Source organism: Macrotis lagotis, chromosome 3 (assembly GCF_037893015.1).
Source record: "Macrotis lagotis isolate mMagLag1 chromosome 3, bilby.v1.9.chrom.fasta, whole genome shotgun sequence".
In the NCBI taxonomy this organism is placed as follows: Eukaryota; Metazoa; Chordata; class Mammalia; order Peramelemorphia; family Peramelidae; genus Macrotis; species Macrotis lagotis.
In genome coordinates this window covers 166,452,541-166,474,113 of record NC_133660.1, presented here as the reverse complement: position 1 = coordinate 166,474,113, position 21,573 = coordinate 166,452,541, and the positions used below count along the sequence as shown (strand labels likewise).

Here is a 21,573-nt window from a genome sequence, read left to right as displayed (position 1 = left end):
TCCCACAGTTGCTAATACTAGTTGTATTTCACTCCACTCTATCCCTCACCATTCTCATTCATTCCATTCTCTCTCTCTCCTTTCATCCTGTCCAAAAGTGTGTCATATTTGAGTACCCTCTCCCACAATCTTCCCTCTCTTCTATAACCTACTCCCCACTTCCCTCCCCCATTCCCCTTTATCCCATCCCTTTCCTCTCCTTTTTCCTCTAGGATAAGATCGATTTCTATACCCTATTAAGTGTGCATGCTATTTCCTGAGCCACTTCTGATGAGAATGAAGGCTCACTCATTCCCCCCTCGCTTTCCCCCATTCCTCTCCATTGTAAAAGCTTTTTCTTGACTCTTATGTGAAATATCTTAGCCCCCTTCCTCTCCTTTCTCTTCCTCCCAATATTTTCCTTTACCATCCATTGACTCCATCTTTTTACTATATTATATCATTATATTCTGCTCCTTCCTGTGCCTTGTCTACATATATGCTCCTTCTAACAGCTCTTATAAATGAGAAAGTTCATAAGTTATCAATATCTTCTTCCTATGCAGAAATACAAGCAGTTCAATATCATTAAATTCCTCATAATTAGTCCTTCTTGTCCACCCCCTCTATGGCTCACCTGTATTTAGAGATCAAACTTTCTGTTCAGCTCTGGTTATTTCAGTAGGAAAATTTGAAAGTTCCCCTATTTCAATGAAAGTCTATCTTTTCCCCTGAAAGAGGATGTTCAGTTTTTCTGGGTAATTGATTCTCGGTTGTAAACCAAGATCTTTTGCTTTCCAGAATATCGTATTCCAAGCCCTACAAGCCTTTAATGTAGATGCTGCCAGATCCTGTGGAATCCTGACTATAGAGCTGTGGTAGTTGAATTGCTTGTTTTTGGCAACTTTTAGTGTTTTCTCTTTGATTTGGGAATTTTGGAGTTGGCTATAATATTCCTGGAAGTTTTTCTTTGGGGATCTCATTCAGGAGGTGATCAGTGAATTCCCTCAATTTCTATTTTATCCTCTGCTTCTAGGATCTCAGGGCAATTTTACTGTATTATTTCTTGAAAAAATGAAGTCTAGGCTCTTTTCCTGGTTGTGACTTTCAGGTAGCCCAATAATTTTAAAATTCTCTCCTGGATCTGTTTTTGAGGTCAGTTGTTTTTCCAATAAGATATTTCACATTTTCTTCTATTTTTTTGGTGGGGTTTTTTTGGTATAGTTTTATTTCTTCCTGATTTCTCACAATATCATCAACTTCTTTTAGTTCCATTCTGCATTTGAAGGAGTTATTTTCTTCAGAGAGCTTTTTTATCTCCTTTTCCAGCTGGCCAGTTCTGTTTTTTAAGGTATTCATGTCCTTATTTGCCTTTTGTGTTGTTTTTTCCATTTGGCCTAAACTGGTTTTTAATATTTTCTTTAGTATTTTTTTGTATTTCTTTCACCAAGCTGCTGATTTGATTCTCATGATTTATCTGCATTGCTCTCATTTCTCCTCCCAATTTTTCCTTTACCTCCTTTGTTTTTCAAAGTCTTTTTTGAACTTATCCATAGCCTGAGCCCATCTTCTATTTCTCTTGGAGGTTTTTGGATACAGAAGCTTCAACTTTGTCATCCTCTGAGTATGTATTTTGGTCCTCCATGTACCAAAGTGATTTTCTATGGTCAGATTCTTCTTTTTTCTGTTGTTTGCTCATATTCTCAGCCTATGACTGATTTACTGCACTTCCAAGGCTTTGGGGGGGGTTGGGGACAATCCTCAGGGACCTTAATTTCTCCAAGGTTTTCTGAGAGACTCTGATTGCTCTCTTGCCTTTGCTCTGGGATGTGGATGACCACAGGCGCTCCCCTCTGCCCTGGAGCTATGAGGATGGTCCCTGCTTGGCTATGGTGGTGTTGTGGGGACTCAGACTGCAACCTGGAACTGAGTGTGGGAAAAAAGGGAAACCTCTGCAGTCTCCCCTGATGCTAAGAGCTCTGGACATACTGGGTAGCTCTGCTGACTCCCACTGAAGGTTCTTACCACAGGGCTGCTCTGAGGCCAGAGCTCCGCTCTGCACTCACTCTGGTGCAGTGGAATTTTCTCTTACCACCCCTTCTGGATGTCCCCAATGATCCCTGGGCCAAGAGGTCTGGAAACTACCCCTTCTGCCACAGACCCAGGTGCCCAGTTGGCTGTACTGTGCTGCAGCTTTTTCCAGCCCCCAGTCCTGGTGGAACAGTCCTTTCCTGTGGAACTTCTAAGTTGTCTTGGACTGGGAAATTGTATCACTCAGTTTTTTTTGTGGGTTCTGCTCCTCTAAATTTTGGCTAGAGTCATAATTTGATAGCTTTTGGAATTTTGGGGGGGAGAGTTTCCAGGAATTCCTGCCTTCAGGCTTCCATCTTGGCTCTGCCCCCCAAACTTTATTATTTTTTAAAGTCTCATGGAGTCATTAGTTTCCACTTACCGAGTTCCAATTTTTGTGGTATGTTTTCTTCAATGAACTTTTATACTTCTTTTTTTTAATTGGTCAATTCTACTTTTTAAGGAGTCCTTTTCTTCAGTAAATTTTGGAAACTTTTTCCCATCTGTCCAATTCTGCTTTTTAAGGAATTCCCTTCAGAGGATTTTTGTGCCTCTTTTACCATTTGGTCTATTCTAGTTTTTTCCTAAGATGTTTCCCCGCCCCTAGCATTTTAATGCCTCTCTTATCAAGCTGTTGACTCTCTTTTCATAATTTTCTTATATCACTTTCATTTCATTTTTCCTCTACATCTCTTACTTGATTTTTAAAATCCTTTTTGAGCCTTTCCAGAAATTCTTGTTGGGCTTGTGTCCAATTCATTTTTTTTTCTTTGAGACTTTGCTTGTAGTTGATTTGAAATTGCTTTCTTCCGAGTTGCATCTTGATCTTCCCTGTCACCATGGTAACTTTTCATGGTTATATTCTTTTTTGTTGTTTCCTCATTTCCCTCAGCCTATTTATTGACTTTTAACTTTATATCAAAATTGGGCTCTGCTCATAGGGTGAAGGGATCACTGTTCCAAGTTTTAGGTATTTCATGCTGCTGTTTTCAAAGCCAGTTCTGGGGAGAGTTTTTGATGTTTCCAACATGGAATGATCAAACATCCTAGGTAGTGAGACAAGGGCCTTGCTCCTTTGTAAGCAACCACAAGTACTCTTCTCTACCATGGAACTAAGATCAGGGACCCACTCCTCTGAGACTGTAAGCACTAGGGCTTCTCTTTGTCCTGGAATTATGACTTGGAACTATATAAGGGCAATGTAACAGGATAATAAACCCAGCACAGCAAAAGTGCCCTGTGATCACTTTCTGAATAGTTGTCTGATACCCTACCATCTGTGGGCTGAGAGCTCCTGAAGCTGGTGCTGCTGCTGTTGCATCTGCCTTCAGAGTCTGCTATTGGTGATGCTGAGGTGGACCTATACTGTGTTTCAAATAGTATTCTACTATCTGGTGAGACAGATTTTTCCTGTTTTCTTTGGCTGGAATATTATTTCACCCTAAACTTTTGTTGATTCTGCCACTCCAGAAATCAACCTGTGGTGTTATTTTAGTGTCATTTGGAGGGGAATCTGGGAGAGTTCAGGTGAATTCCTACCTCTACTCTGACATATTGGTTTCATCCTCTGGAAGCTCCATACATTGGTTTAATTATAATTTCAATCATGATAACTCTCAGATTTATATACTCATTCTTAATCACTTTCTTAATCTCTACTAGCATGAATTACGTATTACACATTTTGAAGTGTATGTCCTGTAACCATCCCAAGTTTAGCAGATCCAAAACAGAACTCATTCTTTTCCTACTAAAACATACCTTCCTCTATACTTAGCTATTTCTATCACAATATCATTCATTACCTTTCTGGGTACTCAGATTTGTAAAATTTTTGTTATCCTCAGAAATTTATTCTCTTTCATTTCCCATATTGAATCAGTTGACAAAATTCCAAACTCTATTTATAGCTTAGGTTTTCTTCAGTCCTTAGAATATTACTGTACTATAAGAAATGAAAAGCTGACTTATTTCAGAACAAAACCTGGAAAGGCTTATATGAACTGATAGAGACTGAAGTGAGCAGAACCAGGAGAATATTGTGCACAGTAACAATACTGTATAACGATCAACTGGGAATGACTTAGCTATTTTCAGCAATTCAGTAAATAAAGACAACTCCAAAGAATTAAATAGGAAAAATGCTATTCACTTCCAGAGAAAGAACTGATGGAATCTGAATGTAGACTGAAACATAGTATTTTTCATTTTCTGTATATATATATATATATATATATATATATATATATATATTGCATGTTTGAACGTGTATAACTTGTATCTGCCTACTGTCTAGAGGGTGGAGGGAGTTAGAAAAAAAAAGAGAGAAAATTTGGAAATTAACTCATTTTTAAAATGAATGCTAAAAATTACCTTCACCTATAACTGGGGAAAAATATTTTTTAAAAACTTGTTTTTTAAAAGGAAAAATCCTCTTATTTGAACTACTGCAATATTCTTCCCATTTCTATCATTTTACAAACAGTTGCCAATGTCATTTTCCTAGAGTGCTAGTCTGACAAAGTCACTATTGCCTTATTCAAAAAATTCCAGTGGTTTCCTATTACTTGTAGGATCAAATATAAACTCTGTCATTTGAAGTTCCACCAGACCTTTCTAGATTTATTATATGTTACTTACCTTTACCAATTTATTTTCCCGTCAAATTTGCTTTCTCTTTGTTTTCACATAGGACCCTCTATCTCCTGTCTCTTAGACTTTGCAGTGGTCTTCCCCAATGTCCAGAATGTACACCCCCCCAACCTGCACTTCCAAGAATCCCTATCTTTCCTTAAGGTTCATCTCAATCACTCCTTACAAGAAGCTTCTCTTAAAACGTTTTTAATGGTTCTTTTCCCATCAACAAATTATGTTCAATCTATTTTGCATATTCTTATATATGTACATAACTCTCCCTTCACACCTAGATTCTAAGTTCTTTGAGGACAGGACTTTTAATAGATAACATTTATATAGTTCTTACTATGTGTTAGGTGCTTTACAATTTTTGTTATTTCATTTTATTATCACAACTTTTTATTATCAACTTTTAATAGATAAGGAAACTGAGCCAGGTAGAGGTTAATGACTTGCTGGATTTAAACTCAATTCTTATTGACTCTAGGCCTGGCACTCTATCCATTGTGTCACCTAGCTGCCTTTTATTCTTAGCATCTGTGTCATATATGCAGAAGGGGAATGTCCCCCTAGTTTAGGGGATATTTCTAGAACTTCTTCCTCTGTTATACTTTCTCAGTAAATATCCTATTACAGAAATAAATAAGAGTTCTCCTGGTTGAATGACATTAGAACCAGAGGTATATTGGAGGGGGTTCATAAGTAACAAAATTAGAAGCCACAACCTTCTAAGGTTATTCATAGGAAGTTACTGAGGATGCTTTTGGGAACCCAAGCTGCCAGTCTAAAGCAAGTTGAGAAAGAATACTGAAGGCATGCTAAAATAATATTACAAAACTAGATGAGGGTAATGCTGGTTAATATACTTTAATCAAGTATCTGACCCATAATTGATAATATATAAATACTTGCAGAACAAAAAAGGATAGCAAAGTATAAAGAACTTCATAGACTTATTTTTAACTATTCAACGAATAGCTATTTTTGTTTGTTTTACTAGGTACCTATATGACCAGGACCCAGCATGGTGTTTGATACATAATAGGTGCTTAATACCTTTCTCAAAAGATATTTTTTTCTTGTCTTTATTTCTTTCACATTCCACTGCACTTGGTAACATTTTTAGGAGGGAAATTACCCTATGTGGCTATGTGTCAATAATAGTAAAATTAAGCAACAAACTATCATTCTGTAAGTACATAGTAAATTTCAAAGTTGAGTGGGAAAATAGAATATTAAGAAAAAATTTTCAAATTTTCAAAATTTAATGGCTGGAAATCATTCATTAAAGAAAACATTCTCATTATTAAAGCATCTTTTCTTCTCTCCCTCAAAATCTCATTTCCTCCACAAAGATTTTTCTTGTTAAGAAATGCTTCTCTGTATATAATTTCTATCTCAGATTACTGAAAAACGCAGTACAAGAGATACAAGAATAAATATTAACAGTTAGAAAAAACATTGTTTAATTCATTAGCAACATCTCTTTTGGTAAGATGGGATCCTGTCTACTCCCTAAACACTAATGACAGTAGAGTCCATATTATTCCTGAACAAGAACGGCATTTCTGCTTAATAGTTCTAATGGTTAAGTCACATACCCATTTACAGTTCAGAGACCAGACCCTGTGACACATCTGTGTTATAGATTGTCTGAATAGCATTATATTTTGTCTGTTTTTATACGGAGAAATTACCATCAAATGTCATTATCAAAGAAAACTGGACTGACAAAACACCCAACCAAGCATCCTCCCCCCCCCCTCCCCCGCCCCGCTTCTATGTTAAGTCTTTGTTCAGCCTCAGGTCACATTCTAACTGAACCACTTAATGGTGATTAAAGGGAGGAGCCAGTACTGCCCCTGGTGACTAGGGACATAGAAGTAAGAGGCAGTGAACGTCTGGGAGCTGGCTTTTCTCTCAAATAGGATTCCACTCCATAATTATTCAAGGAAGTCTGACTGGAGGTTAGCGTAGCCCTCCCCTGCACTAAGGGAAGAGGAGGAGGAGGAGGAGGAGGAGGAGGATGCATGCTTAGGACTACAAAGAGTAGGAAAGGGTTTCCTTAAGAGGCAGAGAATCTTCCGGAGTCCTATGAAGTCTGTGCCTATCAGTGGCTGTATGGACTAAGGACTAGAGTGCTTCAATTCCCCCAGTATATGGGTTGACAGCAGCAAAGAAGAAAGGTGTTGGGAAAGGCAGTCGGTGGGGTGGGGAATACAGCCAGCACGCCAGGGAGTGAATCTTACTCGGCAGAGTGAGTCTCCTCAGTCTCCACGTCTCCTCCATACCTGCTGCTCCCTTCTTGGCTGTCTTGAGAGTTCGGATGTGCTACAGGCAACTTGCAGCTCAGCTCACAGCCTTCAGGAGTCAGAAAACCATCGCAAAGGCAAGACAGATCAACCCATCCCATTCATCAGGAATTCTCAGCCATGGATAGCAAAGACAATGAGACTCTGCTGTTTTCACCTTTTCCAGAGCTGGATAACTACACTCAGATGATCAACATCAGCAGCTTCAGCCCAAGCCCTGGCCTTAACTTCAGTCCCAGCATCCTCACCGACTCCAGCCTCAGCCCCAATTTTAGCTCTAGCATTATCCCTGATCCCAGTTTCAGCCCCAGTCCCAGCCATATGCCTATTCCCAGCCATATCCCTAGCCCCAGCCTCAGCTCTAGTCTGAATCCTACCCCCACCACCTGGGAGTCAAAGATCAGCAGTGCTCCACAAGGTTTTGCCCACCTTCCACAGGATTGGGGTACCCAAGACAATCCATTCTGGGATACCCCTTTGAACCATGGACTGAATGTATTTGTGGGAGTGGCATTGTGCATTACCATGCTAGGTTTGGGCTGCACTGTGGAGGTGAATCACATAGGGGCTCATATCCGAAGGCCCATAGGGGTACTGCTGGCACTTATCTGCCAGTTTGTGTTCATGCCCCTGCTGGCCTTCCTTTTGGCCCTTATCTTCTCTTTGGATGAAGTGGAGGCTGTAGCAGTATTATTATGTGGCTGTTGTCCAGGTGGAAACCTTTCCAATCTTATGTCTCTGCTGGTGAATGGCGACATGAACCTCAGGTAGGAGCTTCAGTTATCCCTACAGTAAGTAGTTTTTCCAACCCAATTAGTTATATAAGGTAAGAAAAATAAAGGGGGTTGTGAAAAAGATACAGAATAGGCAAAAAACAGAAAAAAGGATTCAATGTGACAAGTTTCCACATTAAGAGAAGCATTAGTGGATATATTAGTGGATATATTAGGAAAAAAAAGATCAGTTGTGAAGGTGTGAGTGAAGAAAGGGAAGCATAACTGTGATCCTTCAAGTCTTCAGTGAGTTTAAAAGATGGGATTAATTTGTAATTTGGGGGTATGCCAAGAATGAGATTTAGTCCCTTTGGGCAGCTGAACCACATGGAACATTTGTTGAATTCAATTCAACAAGCATTATTCAAGGAAAATTAAAAAACAAAGAAAATCCAAAAAAAAATCCAACAACTAGAGATCCTTGTCCTTCTAATTAACTAGATCCAATCCAGATCAAAGGATTACTCTAAAATCTTGGGCAAATAAAGACGGGGATAGCAGTGGAATATAACATCTCTTTTATCCTACATTAAGAGGGTGGGTCCTATGCCCTTTTTATCATTCAAGTATATTGGTTTCTTCCAATAGCTCCCCTCAGTTTGCTTAGGGACCCCCTCCTCAGACCTTAAGCTGAGTAATTCAGATTCACTCCCCGCCCCCCTCGCCCTTTCCCCTTCTATACTGAGGTTTGTTGGTGGGTCAGTGCTAACTAGTTGCTTATTATGTTTACTTTCATCTCTGCAGTATTATCATGACTATTTCTTCCACACTTCTGGCTTTGCTTTTGATGCCCCTGTGTCTGTGGATCTATAGTCGGGCCTGGATCAATACAACTTTGGTACAGTTATTGCCACTGGGAGCAGTGACCCTGACCCTCTGTAGCACCCTGATTCCTATTGGTATAGGTGTCTTCATCCGATACAAATATACAAGAGTTGCTGACTATGTCCTTAAGGTACGTTCCCACTTCCATTCCCAGATTCTGTCTCCTTTATGAGAGCCTTTAAATTTGTCACTTCTCTGACCCTTAACTGGGCTGAGTTGGGGGAGGGGGAAATGTGCTTCATAGGCAAAAAGAAAAACCAACCTGTATTTCTTTACACAATTCATATAGCAAAAGATCACCTCCACATCAAGTAAAAAATGAAGCTTCTTTATCCCTATAGAAAAAGCTTTGCTGAAAAGAATATTACAAGGGAAAAGGAGCAAAACAGAAATAGCTGAGGAAAAAATAAGAAAATGCAGTGGATAGCAAAATATAATAAGAGCTGATCAAATACAAGTATCAAAAAAAGGATTTGTATGAAACTTTAGGAAAAATTTACTTGTTATAAAGCTCACAAATATTGTCCTTAAGGACATCATCTAAACATAGCTTATTGAAAAAAAATCAAATTAGTTCCATTGTTTTTCAGGTTATAAAATATTTAGTATTTAAAAAAAACAAACTTGGACATTAAAAACACATAGAGGAATAGGATTGATGACTTAGCAAATTGATACTAACAAACACAAAATATGTATGTGTGAACACAAAATAAATTTTATTCTTGAAATGTATCTTATGCCATAATCTTAGCAGTTCCTTCTTGGTCAAACACCATCTTGAATTATTTTTGACTGCTATTGTAGTTAATATTCTAAAATGTTAGAGAAAGGGAAAAAAAGTAAGGATTCTAGAAATGTATTCTTCCAAAAATAACAATAAAAAAAAAGAGACATATTCTATTAACCAATCTATTAACCAGTAGTTCTCTGTGGGAGAACTACTGAACCAGTTTGTTCAATAAATAAATAAGATTTTTTTGTACCAATATTTAGTCAAATCAACAAAAATAGTCAATGTTAAAAAAAACCAAAGGCAAAAATACCTTGACTTAAAGCAATTGAATAGAAAACTCAATGATAAAGCTTCAATTATGTATCATTTAAGAGTATAGAATGTTGTCCTTTAACTTTGCTTTAAATTATTTTTAAGAATAGTTAAATTTATTTGCAATATACTCAACTCAAAAGTCTTATGAAGAAATGTGGCCCATAAAATCTATTTTATACCTTATTTTTTAAGTTAAAAAGTTGTTTCCTCCAAGACTTAATTTGACAAAAGTAAATCATATTTGCATTTTTCATGCTAAAAGCATAATGTTAATCACTTTAAAAATAAATTAATATGTTTGATATTAATGTGAAGATGGTGACCCACATGGCCTAATGGAAAGAATGCTGGACTTAGAGGTCAGTAGACATGGGCCTGAATCTCACTTGATACTTTTAGTACATAGCTTTATGATTCATCTCCCAGAGTCCCAGTTTCTTTTTTTCTAAAACAGGGGATAATACTTTCAGCTTGGTTATATCTCAGAGGATTTCTTTGAGGAAATACTTCTCAAACCTTAAGGTCATTTTGCCTTGGGGGATATGGGCTCCATGTCTAACCTAGCAGGACATCTCCTTTAAAGATATTTTGCAAACTTCAAAAAGTGATAATTACGAGTGAGTGGTTTTTAGGGGGACTAGATCTGTGTTTTCATCCAGTAAGGGAATCCAGGTAAGACAGCTCCCACTACCAGATATAGATCAGAGGCAGTATAGGAACCTCCAGGTTTTCCCTACAACAGAAGCTAACTCTTGATCCATTATGCCAGAGCTGATTCTCAAATTTCCTTAAATGTCAGTCATTTTAGGAAAATGGAAAGGTAAGGCATTTAATAATGCTGTCAGATACATACAGAACTTTAAAATGAGCATCAAGTCAGTAATAGCTAAAAGGACTAAAGTAGCTGAAAGGCAAAGACAAATAATTCAACATTTCAAAGTGAAAAAAAGATTTCCTTTGTATTAATTCTCCATCTGACAATTCAAACAAAGCAATGTTTTTCATATTTTAAGCTTTAAGGATGATATGAATGTTTAGTTCCTATCTATTTCTTGTTTGAAATTATGTTGAACATTTGCAATCCTCTAATATTGAGATCTGACTCAAAAGTTACTAAAATATATATATATATATATATATATGTATTTAAACTACAAAGAGGTTTTTTTAAGAGTTGTATTAAGGATATGCTTATTTTACATATGAAACTCTCTTTTTAACTATCTAGGCACCAGATGCATCATCAAAGGCATTGTCTAAAATTGTATAATTCATAAAAAGGATTTTCCCCCACCATTCTTACATGCAGTCTATTTTACTTGAATGAGTTAAAAGTATCTGGCAAGATACCAAGATGACAGTGTTCTGTAACACAGAAAAACATATTTAGTGCCAGCTGTAATATATAAATAAGCTATTATGTATCATCATAAGAAGCTGTTTTAGAGTCTAACAGATATAAGAATATGTAAACATTCAATTTAACTTTGTAAATTCAATTTTAACTTTGTAAAAGATATATCTATATTAGATATTAGCATGTTTAGCTTTTTGTCATCAAAATATATGAGATGTCATGTTTCCATATTATGAACAATCTTTGGAATATGAAATATAATCCCAAGTAAAAAATATTGCCTGTTAAAAGGAATTTTAATATTTCATTCATATATTCACAGATGTGGTACAAAACTTGTTTTCATGTTGAAAGCACAATGTTCAAGTAGTCAGGATATGTATTGGCAAAGCTCCCTTTGGAATGCTATGTTCAATTCTGGATGCTATGTTTTAAGATGGATAATGGAAATGAACTAGGAAATTACAGAAGTGTGTAGAAGTTAGAAAATATGTTTTATGATTAACAGTTGAAAAAACCAGTTTATTATAGAGAAGAAAGGAGGGGAGACAGTATGACAGATCTTTGCATAGTTGAAGGCTATTTAATAAAAGAAGCTGCTTTGCTCCAAAGGGCAGAACAAAGAGTAACTGGTGGAAATCATGGAGGAAAAATTCAGATCAACATAAAGCAAGACTTTACTAAAACATACCTCTGTTCAATAATAGCAAGCTGACCGGATAAGTGTAACAATAATTGACAATTCTAGAGTGCTTTAAATTATGTCAAGTAGTTTACAATCTTGGGAGGTAAGTATTATGACTCCTATTTTACAGAGGAGGAGCCAGCCATGAGAAGGCTGCTGATTACCAGGATCACAAAGCTAATAAATAATGAGAAGCAAACTGAACCCTGAACTATTTTTACCCTAAGTCCAACACTATTCATTTGCTCAATGTGGTAATAATATCTGTAATTTATTTTATCTGATTTTAAAAACAATTTCTCTATTTTCTATTACTAGGTTTCCCTATGGTCTCTGCTAGTGACTCTGGTGGTCCTTTTCATTATGACCGGCACTATGTTAGGACCTGAACTGTTGGCTAGTATTCCTGCAACTGTTTATGTTGTGGCAATTTTTATGCCTTTGGCTGGATATGTGTCAGGATATGGCTTAGCTACCTTATTCCATCTTCCGTCCAACTGCAAGAGAACTGTCTCTCTGGAAACAGGTAGTCAGAATGTACAACTCTGCACTGCTATTCTAAAACTAACCTTTCCTCCACAGCTCATAGGAAGTATGTACATGTTTCCTTTGCTTTATGCCCTTTTTCAGTCTGCAGAAGCAGGGATTTTTGTATTAGTCTATAAGATGTTTGGAAGGGAAATTGTGCATAAGCAAGATCCTCTGGATGAAGATGATACCGATATTTCTTATAAGAAACTGAAGGAAGAAGAAATGGCAGATACTTCGTACGGATCAGTTAAAGTAGATGAATATAATTCAATAATGATGGAGCCCACCCAGACCTCACTGTAGATTGCATTTAATGTAGAGCAACATATAGAGATCCCCCCTGTCCTCTTTCTCTCCTATTTATGATCTGAGGTGCGCTTAAGCGATATTAAATGGCTTCTGTCTAGCAGGATTCTTCTCCATATAACCATAGTACCCTTTCCATTCTGAGATGAACACGATTTCAGTACTGTCACCTATAAACATTTCCTCAAATTTAGAAAAGTACATTCAATGTCACAACTTGTACAACAGATTACCAACGTGAAGTTGAAGTGAAGTGAATGTGTTCAGGCCTTTGTTGTTGCCTGTTATATTATTCTCTTAAAATGGGGAGTTATCAGACATTAAAAGCTGGTGCACCGTGAGTAAAAATGAGCTATATTTGTAACAACATAATCGAATTCCCTGTATTCATTATAACAAATGTAGGATCAGTCTTGTACTCAGAGTTAAGCTCGTCGGTTAACAGTGACGATGTCTATCTGCTCAGCCTAATGTTAAACGGTAGAAAAATGAGTAAAGACATTCCAATGCCTCTTATTACTTTTACTGGTATTTTTTCCCCTGGATACTAAACACTGAATTAAGATTCGATGGGCGGGAACTAGATAGTGGAAGGAGCGCGGCACACCTCTACCTGAGGCTCCCTGGGGCCAGATGCCGCCGGCTCATTACGCCTCCAGAAGGGTGGGCCCTTGGGGAGGGCGGGGAGCACGTGGCGCCTCAGGAGCCCTCCCTCGGGCTGCAGCCCCCAGGCCCGGGCTCTCCGGGCCCAGGTCCGAGTGCGCCCCTTGGTCCGCCCAAGCCACACAACTCCGGCCCGGCCCGGCCCCGCCTCGCCCGCCCCGACGGGCTTCCCCGGGCCGGCCGGACCTCCCAGGCGGGCCGCGCCCCCGGCCCCGGCCCGGCCCCGCCTCGCCCGCCCCGACGGGCTTCCCCGGGCCGGACCTCCCAGGCGGGCCGCGCCCCCGGCCCCGCCCTGGCCCCGCCCCGGCCCCGCCTCGCCGGCCCCGACGGGCTTCCCCGGGCCGGACCTCCCAGGCGGGCCGCGCCCCCGGCCCCGCCCTGGCCCCGCCCCGGCCCCGCCTCGCCGACCCCGACGGGCTTCCCCGGGCCGGACCTCCCCGGCTAACGAGGGGTGGGCGGGCCGCCCCCGCAGGCCCGCTATTTAGGGCGGGAGCGGCGGGCCGGGCCGGGCCGCGCACATGGCGGCCCTGGCGGACGACGGGCTGGACGGCTACATGTACCCGCCCTACGGGCCCTGCTCCTTCCCCTACGCGCCGGGGGCCAAGGCCAAGGGCTCGGCGGGCGGCGGCTGGCGGGCCCGGGCGGGCGCGGGGGCCGCGCTCCCGGGCTGCGGGCTGACGGCGGCCGAGTACCTGGACGGCTACCAGCGGGCGCAGCTCATGGCCGTGCTGTCGCACATGAACCCGGGCCTGGCCCCGCGGCCGCGCAAGGCCGGCACCCGCGACGCGGCCGTGCAGGTGAACCCGCGCCGGGACGCCTCGGTGCAGTGCTCGCTGGGCCGCCGCACCCTGGGGCGCCGGGGCCGGGAGCCCGGGGACCCCGCGCCGCCCGCCGCCCCGCGCCCCGCGCGCTTCCCGCGCTCCGTCGCCGTCTACTCGCCCGTGGTCTCGCGCCGCCTCGCCGCCTTCGTGGAGGAGGCCGAGGCCGGGGACCCCGCGGGGGAGGCGCCCCCGGCCGGAGGGGCGCCCGGGGCCGCGGAGCCGCCGGGGCCGGGGCCGGGGCCGGGGCCGCAGCGCGGGGAGGGCGGGGAGGGCGCCCCGGAGCCCCGGCCCGATGGCCCGAAGGACGGAGAGCCCGTCGAGGAGCCCGAGGAGGAGGCCGAGGCCCCGCGGCCGCAGAGCCCCGGGCAGGGCAAGGCGCGGCTGCGCTTCCAGGTGGGGGGCCTTCCAGGTGGGGGGCCTTCCAGGTGGGGCGCCTTCCAGGTGGGGCGCGCGGCGCCCTCCCCTGCCCCTAGAAGAGAAGAGAGATTCAGACCGTGAGGCAGCTTGGGCCTTTCACAGAAAAAGGAGGATGAAAGGGCTCGACAGAATTTTCTTGCATTTAAACAAATAAATTCAGGTTTGGGGCCTAACACAGTTCCTGATTGTAGCGGCAAACTGGCAGCTGGTCCAGCCATTTACTGTGGCTACTGGTACCTTTTGGAGGTGAGATGCAGCGATGGTGAGAGGAGAAAAGAAATCGAAGATAAAGAGTGAGGAGGTTCCTTTTGTGAGGCAGAAGAGTGGTCTGATACGTTCTTACACTTAGCAAACCCTCTTTTCTTTCTTCAAATGAAGACCAGGAATCTCCAAATTATATTTACTTCCCCTTCCAAGGAGAGCAAAGATACTAGATAAGAGAGAAACTATTGAGAAGAAAGTTCAGGTGATGTCAAAAGCCCTGGCACCTGGTGAGGGGTCTTGTGTTCTAGGCAATCTTAAACTTTTGAGTCTCACAATTACTCTGGTTGGCCTTAAATGAATGATTCCAAGTTTTTTTTTTTTATTAGTTCTTCATATCCTTTAAGCAAATGTCAAGAGTAGGTCATCTGTATTAGTCGCTATTGTTGATTATCCATGTTCACGATTTCCTGGGGGAATAACCAATTTCTTTTCATTGGGAAAAGCTGACTGGTTGTTGAGAATGCTGAACATAGAGGCAATTTTGGCTCAGAGACATATGGAACTGAATGCTTTCTGGGGTTTTGAAAATGGAATTCTAAGTCTCATACAAATAAAAGTGTAGAAGAGCATCTTTTAACATAGGAATCCTGCTTTCTTAATGGGTTTATGAAGGGCTTCATTTCTTTTCCTTAAAATGAATACCAAACTACAAAAGTTTATGTCTTTTTCAGCTTCTCTGCTCCCTTTGGCCCTCAAGAATATCTGTCATCTGGTCTTTCAAACTAGTCCACTCTTGTCTACTTTGAGTCCCTAAAATTATACTTTTTTACTTGTTTAAATGATTAGTTATTTCTTCATTACTATGTAGGTCTGTAGAAACAGTTCATGTTCTCTTTTCCTTTGGTTTGTAGAATGTTATGTAATTGACCTTCTAATCCCAGAGTATTAAAAAGTTAATTTTAACTTGTATCATGGTTTCTGAAATGAGAAAAATATGGATATTATGACTTTATGCCTGTTATAATATTATTTTTTAGTTCTTGGAGCAAAAATATGGCTATTATCACTGCAAAGACTGCAACATTCGATGGGAAAGTGCCTATGTATGGTGCGTTCAGGGAACCAATAAGGTAAGAAGATCGATGTAACTGGTGTCCTTCTAACTTAAAGTGTCAAGGTTGGGGTGGGGGTGGGGGTGGGGGAAGGTAGGACATACTTAGCTTAAAATCTTTGTTGTATTAGGTCTACTTCAAGCAGTTTTGCAGAACTTGTCAAAAGTCATATAACCCATACCGAGTGGAGGATATCGCCTGTCAGGTTAAAAAGTCTTTCTTTTCTTTTGGGATCTTAAATAGGGGATGTACCAGGTGTGATCCAGGTTTTCTTGGTATACTTGATTTTTAAAAAGAAGCTAACTTGATAGCTAGTTTTCGTTATGGAATCACAAGAGATCAAGAGGAAGGGCATTGCCTTAGAAGGTTAAGAAAACCTAACTTTATTTGGATGCTAACTTAGAAGAAAGTTAACTATTTGGGGGTGTTTGTAGAAAGAATTGTTGATTAGAAAGATGAGCTCTGAATTCCCTTCCAACTCCTAAATTCTGTGGTTATGGGGCTAGCTTCTATGCCATATTCCTATCACCAAGACTCCATAATCTTCTGATTCAATTTTGGAACATAGTACTCTACATTTTTTTTCCCTCAGAGTTGTAAACAGACAAGATGCTCCTGCCCTGTGAAACTTCGACATGTGGATCCCAAAAGACCTCATCGTCAGGATTTGTGCGGGAGGTGCAAAGGCAAACGCCTCTCCTGTGACAGCACCTTCAGCTTCAAATATATTATTTAAGTGAATGAATATGTAAAGAGTTATAGATGTAATTTCTGCAGACATGAGCTTTTGTTTACTATTTTCCTTTTCCTATATTAAGACTAATCAAAATAGCAGGAAAACTTGATAGATCCTTTAATAATAAAGGTATTACAAAACAGTATATACATTATTGAGGTCTTGTTTTGCTTTTAAAATTTTCCATTCCAAGAAAACAAAAATCGAATTAGGAGGAAAAAATATAATTCATGTTGCATGATTACAAGAATTTAAGCTTTTGTACAGAAATAAACCATCGACAACAGTTACTTGGGAATAAAATGTAGATCTAAAAGAAAAACCTAAAGCTACTTATTTGTGATACATTTAAATCTATAAATAAGAATTCGATTCTGGGGAAGGGGAAAATCAGCTTCTTTTCTTCAAAATTTTTCTGGTGAGTATGGAAAATTAAAAAAGAAAAAGCATTTAAAGTCAGCCAGTAGCCAAAGTGTATCTCTTTGGAAGCTAAGGAAAAAATATTCCTGACTGTACTAGATGTTGAATGTGATCTAACCAGATAAAAATGTGCAATTTTTTTAAAAAAATTTCATGTTAAATATTGAGGGCAAAGGTATGAGGTCTTGGTAACTTAAGTGAAGTGAAATTTAAACTTAAACATAATGAGTATCTTCTATTTTTAATGTTCACATGAAGTAATTAAATGAAAATGAAATATAGAAAATCAGAAAAGTTTTATTAATCTTAACTGAAAATAGTAATCCAACAACCTAAGATAACGAAACTTGTTTCCTTTGGCTAGGAATGACTTTGGAAACCCAAGTTGGAAGAATGGTAATGCAACTAAGTAGCTATAATTTTTTAAATTCTTTTAAGAAGATTATATGCTAAAAACCAAATTGACAAAATAGAAATTTAATGGGGCTAATATTGCAAATGAATTCTTTGCTTTACAAAAGTCAGTTACAGCTTTCACAGTAGAAACTGATTTAGAGATGCTTTTGAATACTTTTTAAGAAACAATATATAAAAGGAATGTCATTAACACATTTTTATTAATTGTATTAAGAAACTAGAGTGACTTGGAAGAGGGAGGAATGGGTGTAGAAGCCAGCTTCAGGTGTGTAGCTAAAATTCCAATTTCTTCTTTCATCCTCCGGCTCCTTTATTTCTTTGCTCACAAACCATACTATATAAAACTGTAAAGCTAGAGCTATTGAAATTTTTTTAAAAAACCTATCAACCTTAAATGATCAAATCCTGAGGACTGACTGAGATTTGGTGTGATGTTAAGTCTATTATTCTTTTGAATAAGACTTGTCATAAGATCAGACTTTTGTTGTATTCCTTATTTCAACTATAACTCCTCATCCCCCCCCCAAGAGAAACTAATTCAACAATTTATAAGACTTGAATGGCATGTAATCCCACCTCAAATACTGACTTTTGTAGTCATTTATCATCCTGGTCTACCATATAAGGGCTATGACACTGGTAAACTACTATATGCAGCATATGAGGACAATGACTTCTCTATGTGTTCATACATGGTGATTTTTATTATTGAATTGAGGTGGGCATCTGGATGGCTCAGTAGTGGATAGAGGGTCAGTCCTGGAGTCAGGAGTTTCAAATTTGGCCTTAGACACCTAAACTAGCTATGTGACCCAGGGCAAGTTGCTTTACCCTGCTTGCTTAAGTTTCCTTATCTGCAAAATAAGCTGGTGAAGGAAATGGCAAATCATTCCAGGATCTCTGCCAAGATAACCCCAAGTGGAGTAGTGAGCTGAATTCAACTGAACAGCAGAATTGAGATATGGGTGGGGGTTCTTTTCTGTTCCAGTTTCTTACACTAAAAAACATAATTGAAAGCTTAATTTGCTTCTAAAAATTACTGTAACATAAAGGTGAAATTTTTATTTTAAATATAACTCACACTGAAACATGTTCAATAATAATTTTTTTTTGTTATGGCTTTTTTAAGGTTTTTGCAAGGCAAATGGGGTTAAGTGGCTTGCCCAAGGCCACACAGCTAGGTAATTATTAAGTGTCTTGAGGCCAGATTTGAACTCAGGTGCTCCTGACTCCAGGGCTGGTGCTCTACTCACTGCCTAGCCAGCCCTATTTCTAAGAATATTTACTTGTCTTTGGTTTACATTAAAGATTTTTAGACCATAAAAACATGAAGGGCAAATTCTATCCTAGCCTCCCTGCTGTTGCCAGAGTGACCTCTTGTGCTTGAATCAAAATATTTTCAAACGTCGCCCCTTTGCCCAGGTAAAACTCAAACTCTTAAGTTCCTCTACAGTTGTCTTTATGCTGGAGTCAAATTTGACTTCTCAGGCCTGCAAAAGGGCTCTCGAATGCTTCTGTGTCTGTTATTCAGTCCTTTGCTTATTTAATTTCCTCAAGTCCCTTCAAACCCAACTCCAAAGAAAACCTCATTGTCTTTCCCAGTACCTATTGCCTCAAAGGGTTTTGTAGAAAAAAACTCTTTCAGATTGTAAAATGTGAATATTAATTATTCCTCTCATCACTTTTTTCTTTGGCAATTGTAATGTACTTGGGTAATATTACAGTGATAACTATCTGATGAGGTTTTATCCCTTTACTAGAACTAATTTCTGGAGGACAAACTGTTTTATCTTGACTGAGACCCATAGTAGGCACTTAACAAATAAATGTTCACAGTATTGTCTGTTTGATGGAAATGCAACAAACAAGATTTTCATGAAATTTCAAATGCAAAACAGTTCTTTGGTGAAGATGAGATAAATAGCTGGACAGTTTAAATCAGAAAACAGTGCAAAAGGATGGTTTAAACTGTTTGGGATTAATATTTAGAAATAAGCTTTCTGTATTGTGATAAAAAGCCCATGATAGTGCCAGACATATAATAGGCACTTTATACTTTTTTTAACTGAATGACCTAGGGCAAAAACCTAAAAGGAAAACCTGTTAAAATCTTTACTGGATGCTGATTATTCTTTGTATAAGAAAAATCTGGGTTTTAAATGCCAGTGCCACCCTGGTTGTGACTTTGGGCAAGTGACCATCTTTCAGTGCCAGACCCCTCCCCCCCAAGACTCGCACTGGAAGAGTTGATGGTTGAAGGATTGTATTGACAGAACGAGCATTCTACAACTCCTCACAGGTTCCTGGATGTCTTCCTTGTTATATTTGGTATTATGATTCTGTAGTCATCTTGCAGCTTCTTTATTATTGGTAGAGACCAAGGAGTAGGAAAAGGAAACACATTTTCTAATTTTAAATGCTTTAAAAAAAGTTTGTTCATAGTCTTAACTCCGAGCCATTTTGACTAGAGGTCTGTGATATTGTTATACTAACAACTATACTCTGGTGATTTGAAGTGAAGCAGGAGGAATTTATTCAGCACCAAAGTGCTTTACAGATAACTTCTTTGATCCTTACAAGAACTCTGTGACAGGTTATCCCCATTTAACAATTGAGGAAATACTTTTGAGAATTTTTAAAAATAAAATATTGGAAAATTAACAATAAAACAAGTTTGCATGATTCCCAATCAGTGCACGGGTTCAATTGATTTTTTTTTTTTTAGGTTTTTGCAATGGGGTTAAGTGGCTTGCCCATGGCCACACAGCTAGGTAATTATTAAGTATCTGAAGCCACATTTGAACTCAGGTACTCCTGTCTCCAGAGCCGGTGCTCTATCCACTGCACCACCTAGCCACCCTCAATTGATCCTTTAAGCTATTTCACCATTTGCTTTGAATGTTGACTAAAATAAAGTGAATAATTGACAGTTTTCTGCTTCTGTAGCAAGCAACTTGGATGAAATTTACTAGGGCAGCAAAAGGCTCAAGAAATAGTTATATAACAGAAAATAAGGGACACAAGATTATGTGTACTTATGAGGTTCATATTTTACTGAAAAGAAATTTACAGGAATGACTACTTATTGACCTAACAAAGACAACTTCATATAGTTAGTATACATTTTGAGAATTTATGACTTTTTTTGGTAAAAAGTGATTTCCCAGTTACCAATTTCTTTGATAGTTTGTAGTATAGCTCACTATCAGAATTAAAATTCCAGTTTGATGAGTCAATGTTAATTCACTTTCAAAATAATTTCTCTAATTTTGTGAATAAAATGATTTTTATTCTTTTGCAAAACCAATGAGTTTGTTTTTCGGTTCTACAGAATTAGTTATTTGGTTTTTCATACCATGCTAAATCATTCTTGTTTTTTCTCAGGACACCTTTTGTAATATCTCTTCCAACTTAAGTCTTCAACCATTTCTCAAGAATTTTGGCAGTTAGAATTAGATCAAAAACTTTCACTTTGAATTCATACAGGATTTTTGAAAGCTTCATTTGAAGGAGGATACCTGTGAACAGACTGTTTCATTCTCAAGCTTGCATCACTTTCCAGTCATCTGGAAGTTACTAGTGCTTCTAACTACTAAAGGTAGCAATGGCCCCTAGCCTTTATATCAGGATAGTCTTTGTCTATTAAAATGTTGCACAAAATTCTCTGAGAGAAGATTAGTAACAGAAGGAAAAAGATCATTGGGAGTGGGGATGGGGCATACTTCCTAGGGATAGATTATTTTTTTGAGATAAATTTCTTCCTGGTAAATCTAAATCTATTTTTAACTCTTATGAGGCTTGATTCTATAGTTGTATTAACATTTCATGTCAGTCATTTAGGCTTTAGCTTATTTATATCTGTTATAAATACCTTGGAATTCTGTTCTCTGAACATACTAGAATGTTGAGGGTTCCTCCCCAACCAAGAATTTTTTTATTTTTTGGGTTTTTTGTTTTTGGAAGGCAAATGGGGTTAAGTGGCTTGCCCAAGGCCACACAGCTAGGTGATTATTAAATGTCTGAGGCCAGATTTGAACCCAGGTACTCCTGACTCCAAGGCCGGTGCTCTATCCACTGCGCCACCTAAGCCCCCCCCCCCAAGAAATTTTAAGGAAAAAATCCTCAAAATCTGAAAACTCACATTTAATAGAAAGTGATTTGTTATATTCCTCTAAGTAATATTTTACTTAGTTCAAAGAAACCAAAAATAATTCAGTGTTTTGATATTAATATGGCTTCAAAGAATTTGTTGCAGTT

The 21,573-nt window shown here is 39.4% G+C and overlaps 2 protein-coding genes across 2 annotated transcripts; both read left to right on the top strand.

The window, feature by feature from the left end:
* Positions 1-6,735: 6,735 nt before the first annotated feature.
* Positions 6,736-13,123, top strand: SLC10A4 (solute carrier family 10 member 4). Its single transcript, XM_074227463.1, has 3 exons — positions 6,736-7,765; positions 8,516-8,726; positions 12,008-13,123. Exons 1-3 carry the CDS (start codon positions 7,119-7,121, stop codon positions 12,521-12,523), a joined length of 1,374 nt encoding a protein of 457 aa, XP_074083564.1. The 5' UTR covers positions 6,736-7,118; the 3' UTR covers positions 12,524-13,123.
* Positions 13,124-13,707: 584 nt separating this feature from the next.
* Positions 13,708-17,081, top strand: ZAR1 (zygote arrest 1). Its single transcript, XM_074227462.1, has 4 exons — positions 13,708-14,403; positions 15,669-15,761; positions 15,874-15,948; positions 16,336-17,081. The coding sequence occupies exons 1-4, from the start codon at positions 13,708-13,710 to the stop codon at positions 16,477-16,479; spliced, it is 1,008 nt and encodes a 335-aa protein (XP_074083563.1). The 3' UTR covers positions 16,480-17,081.
* The last annotated feature ends 4,492 nt before the right edge of the window (positions 17,082-21,573 follow it).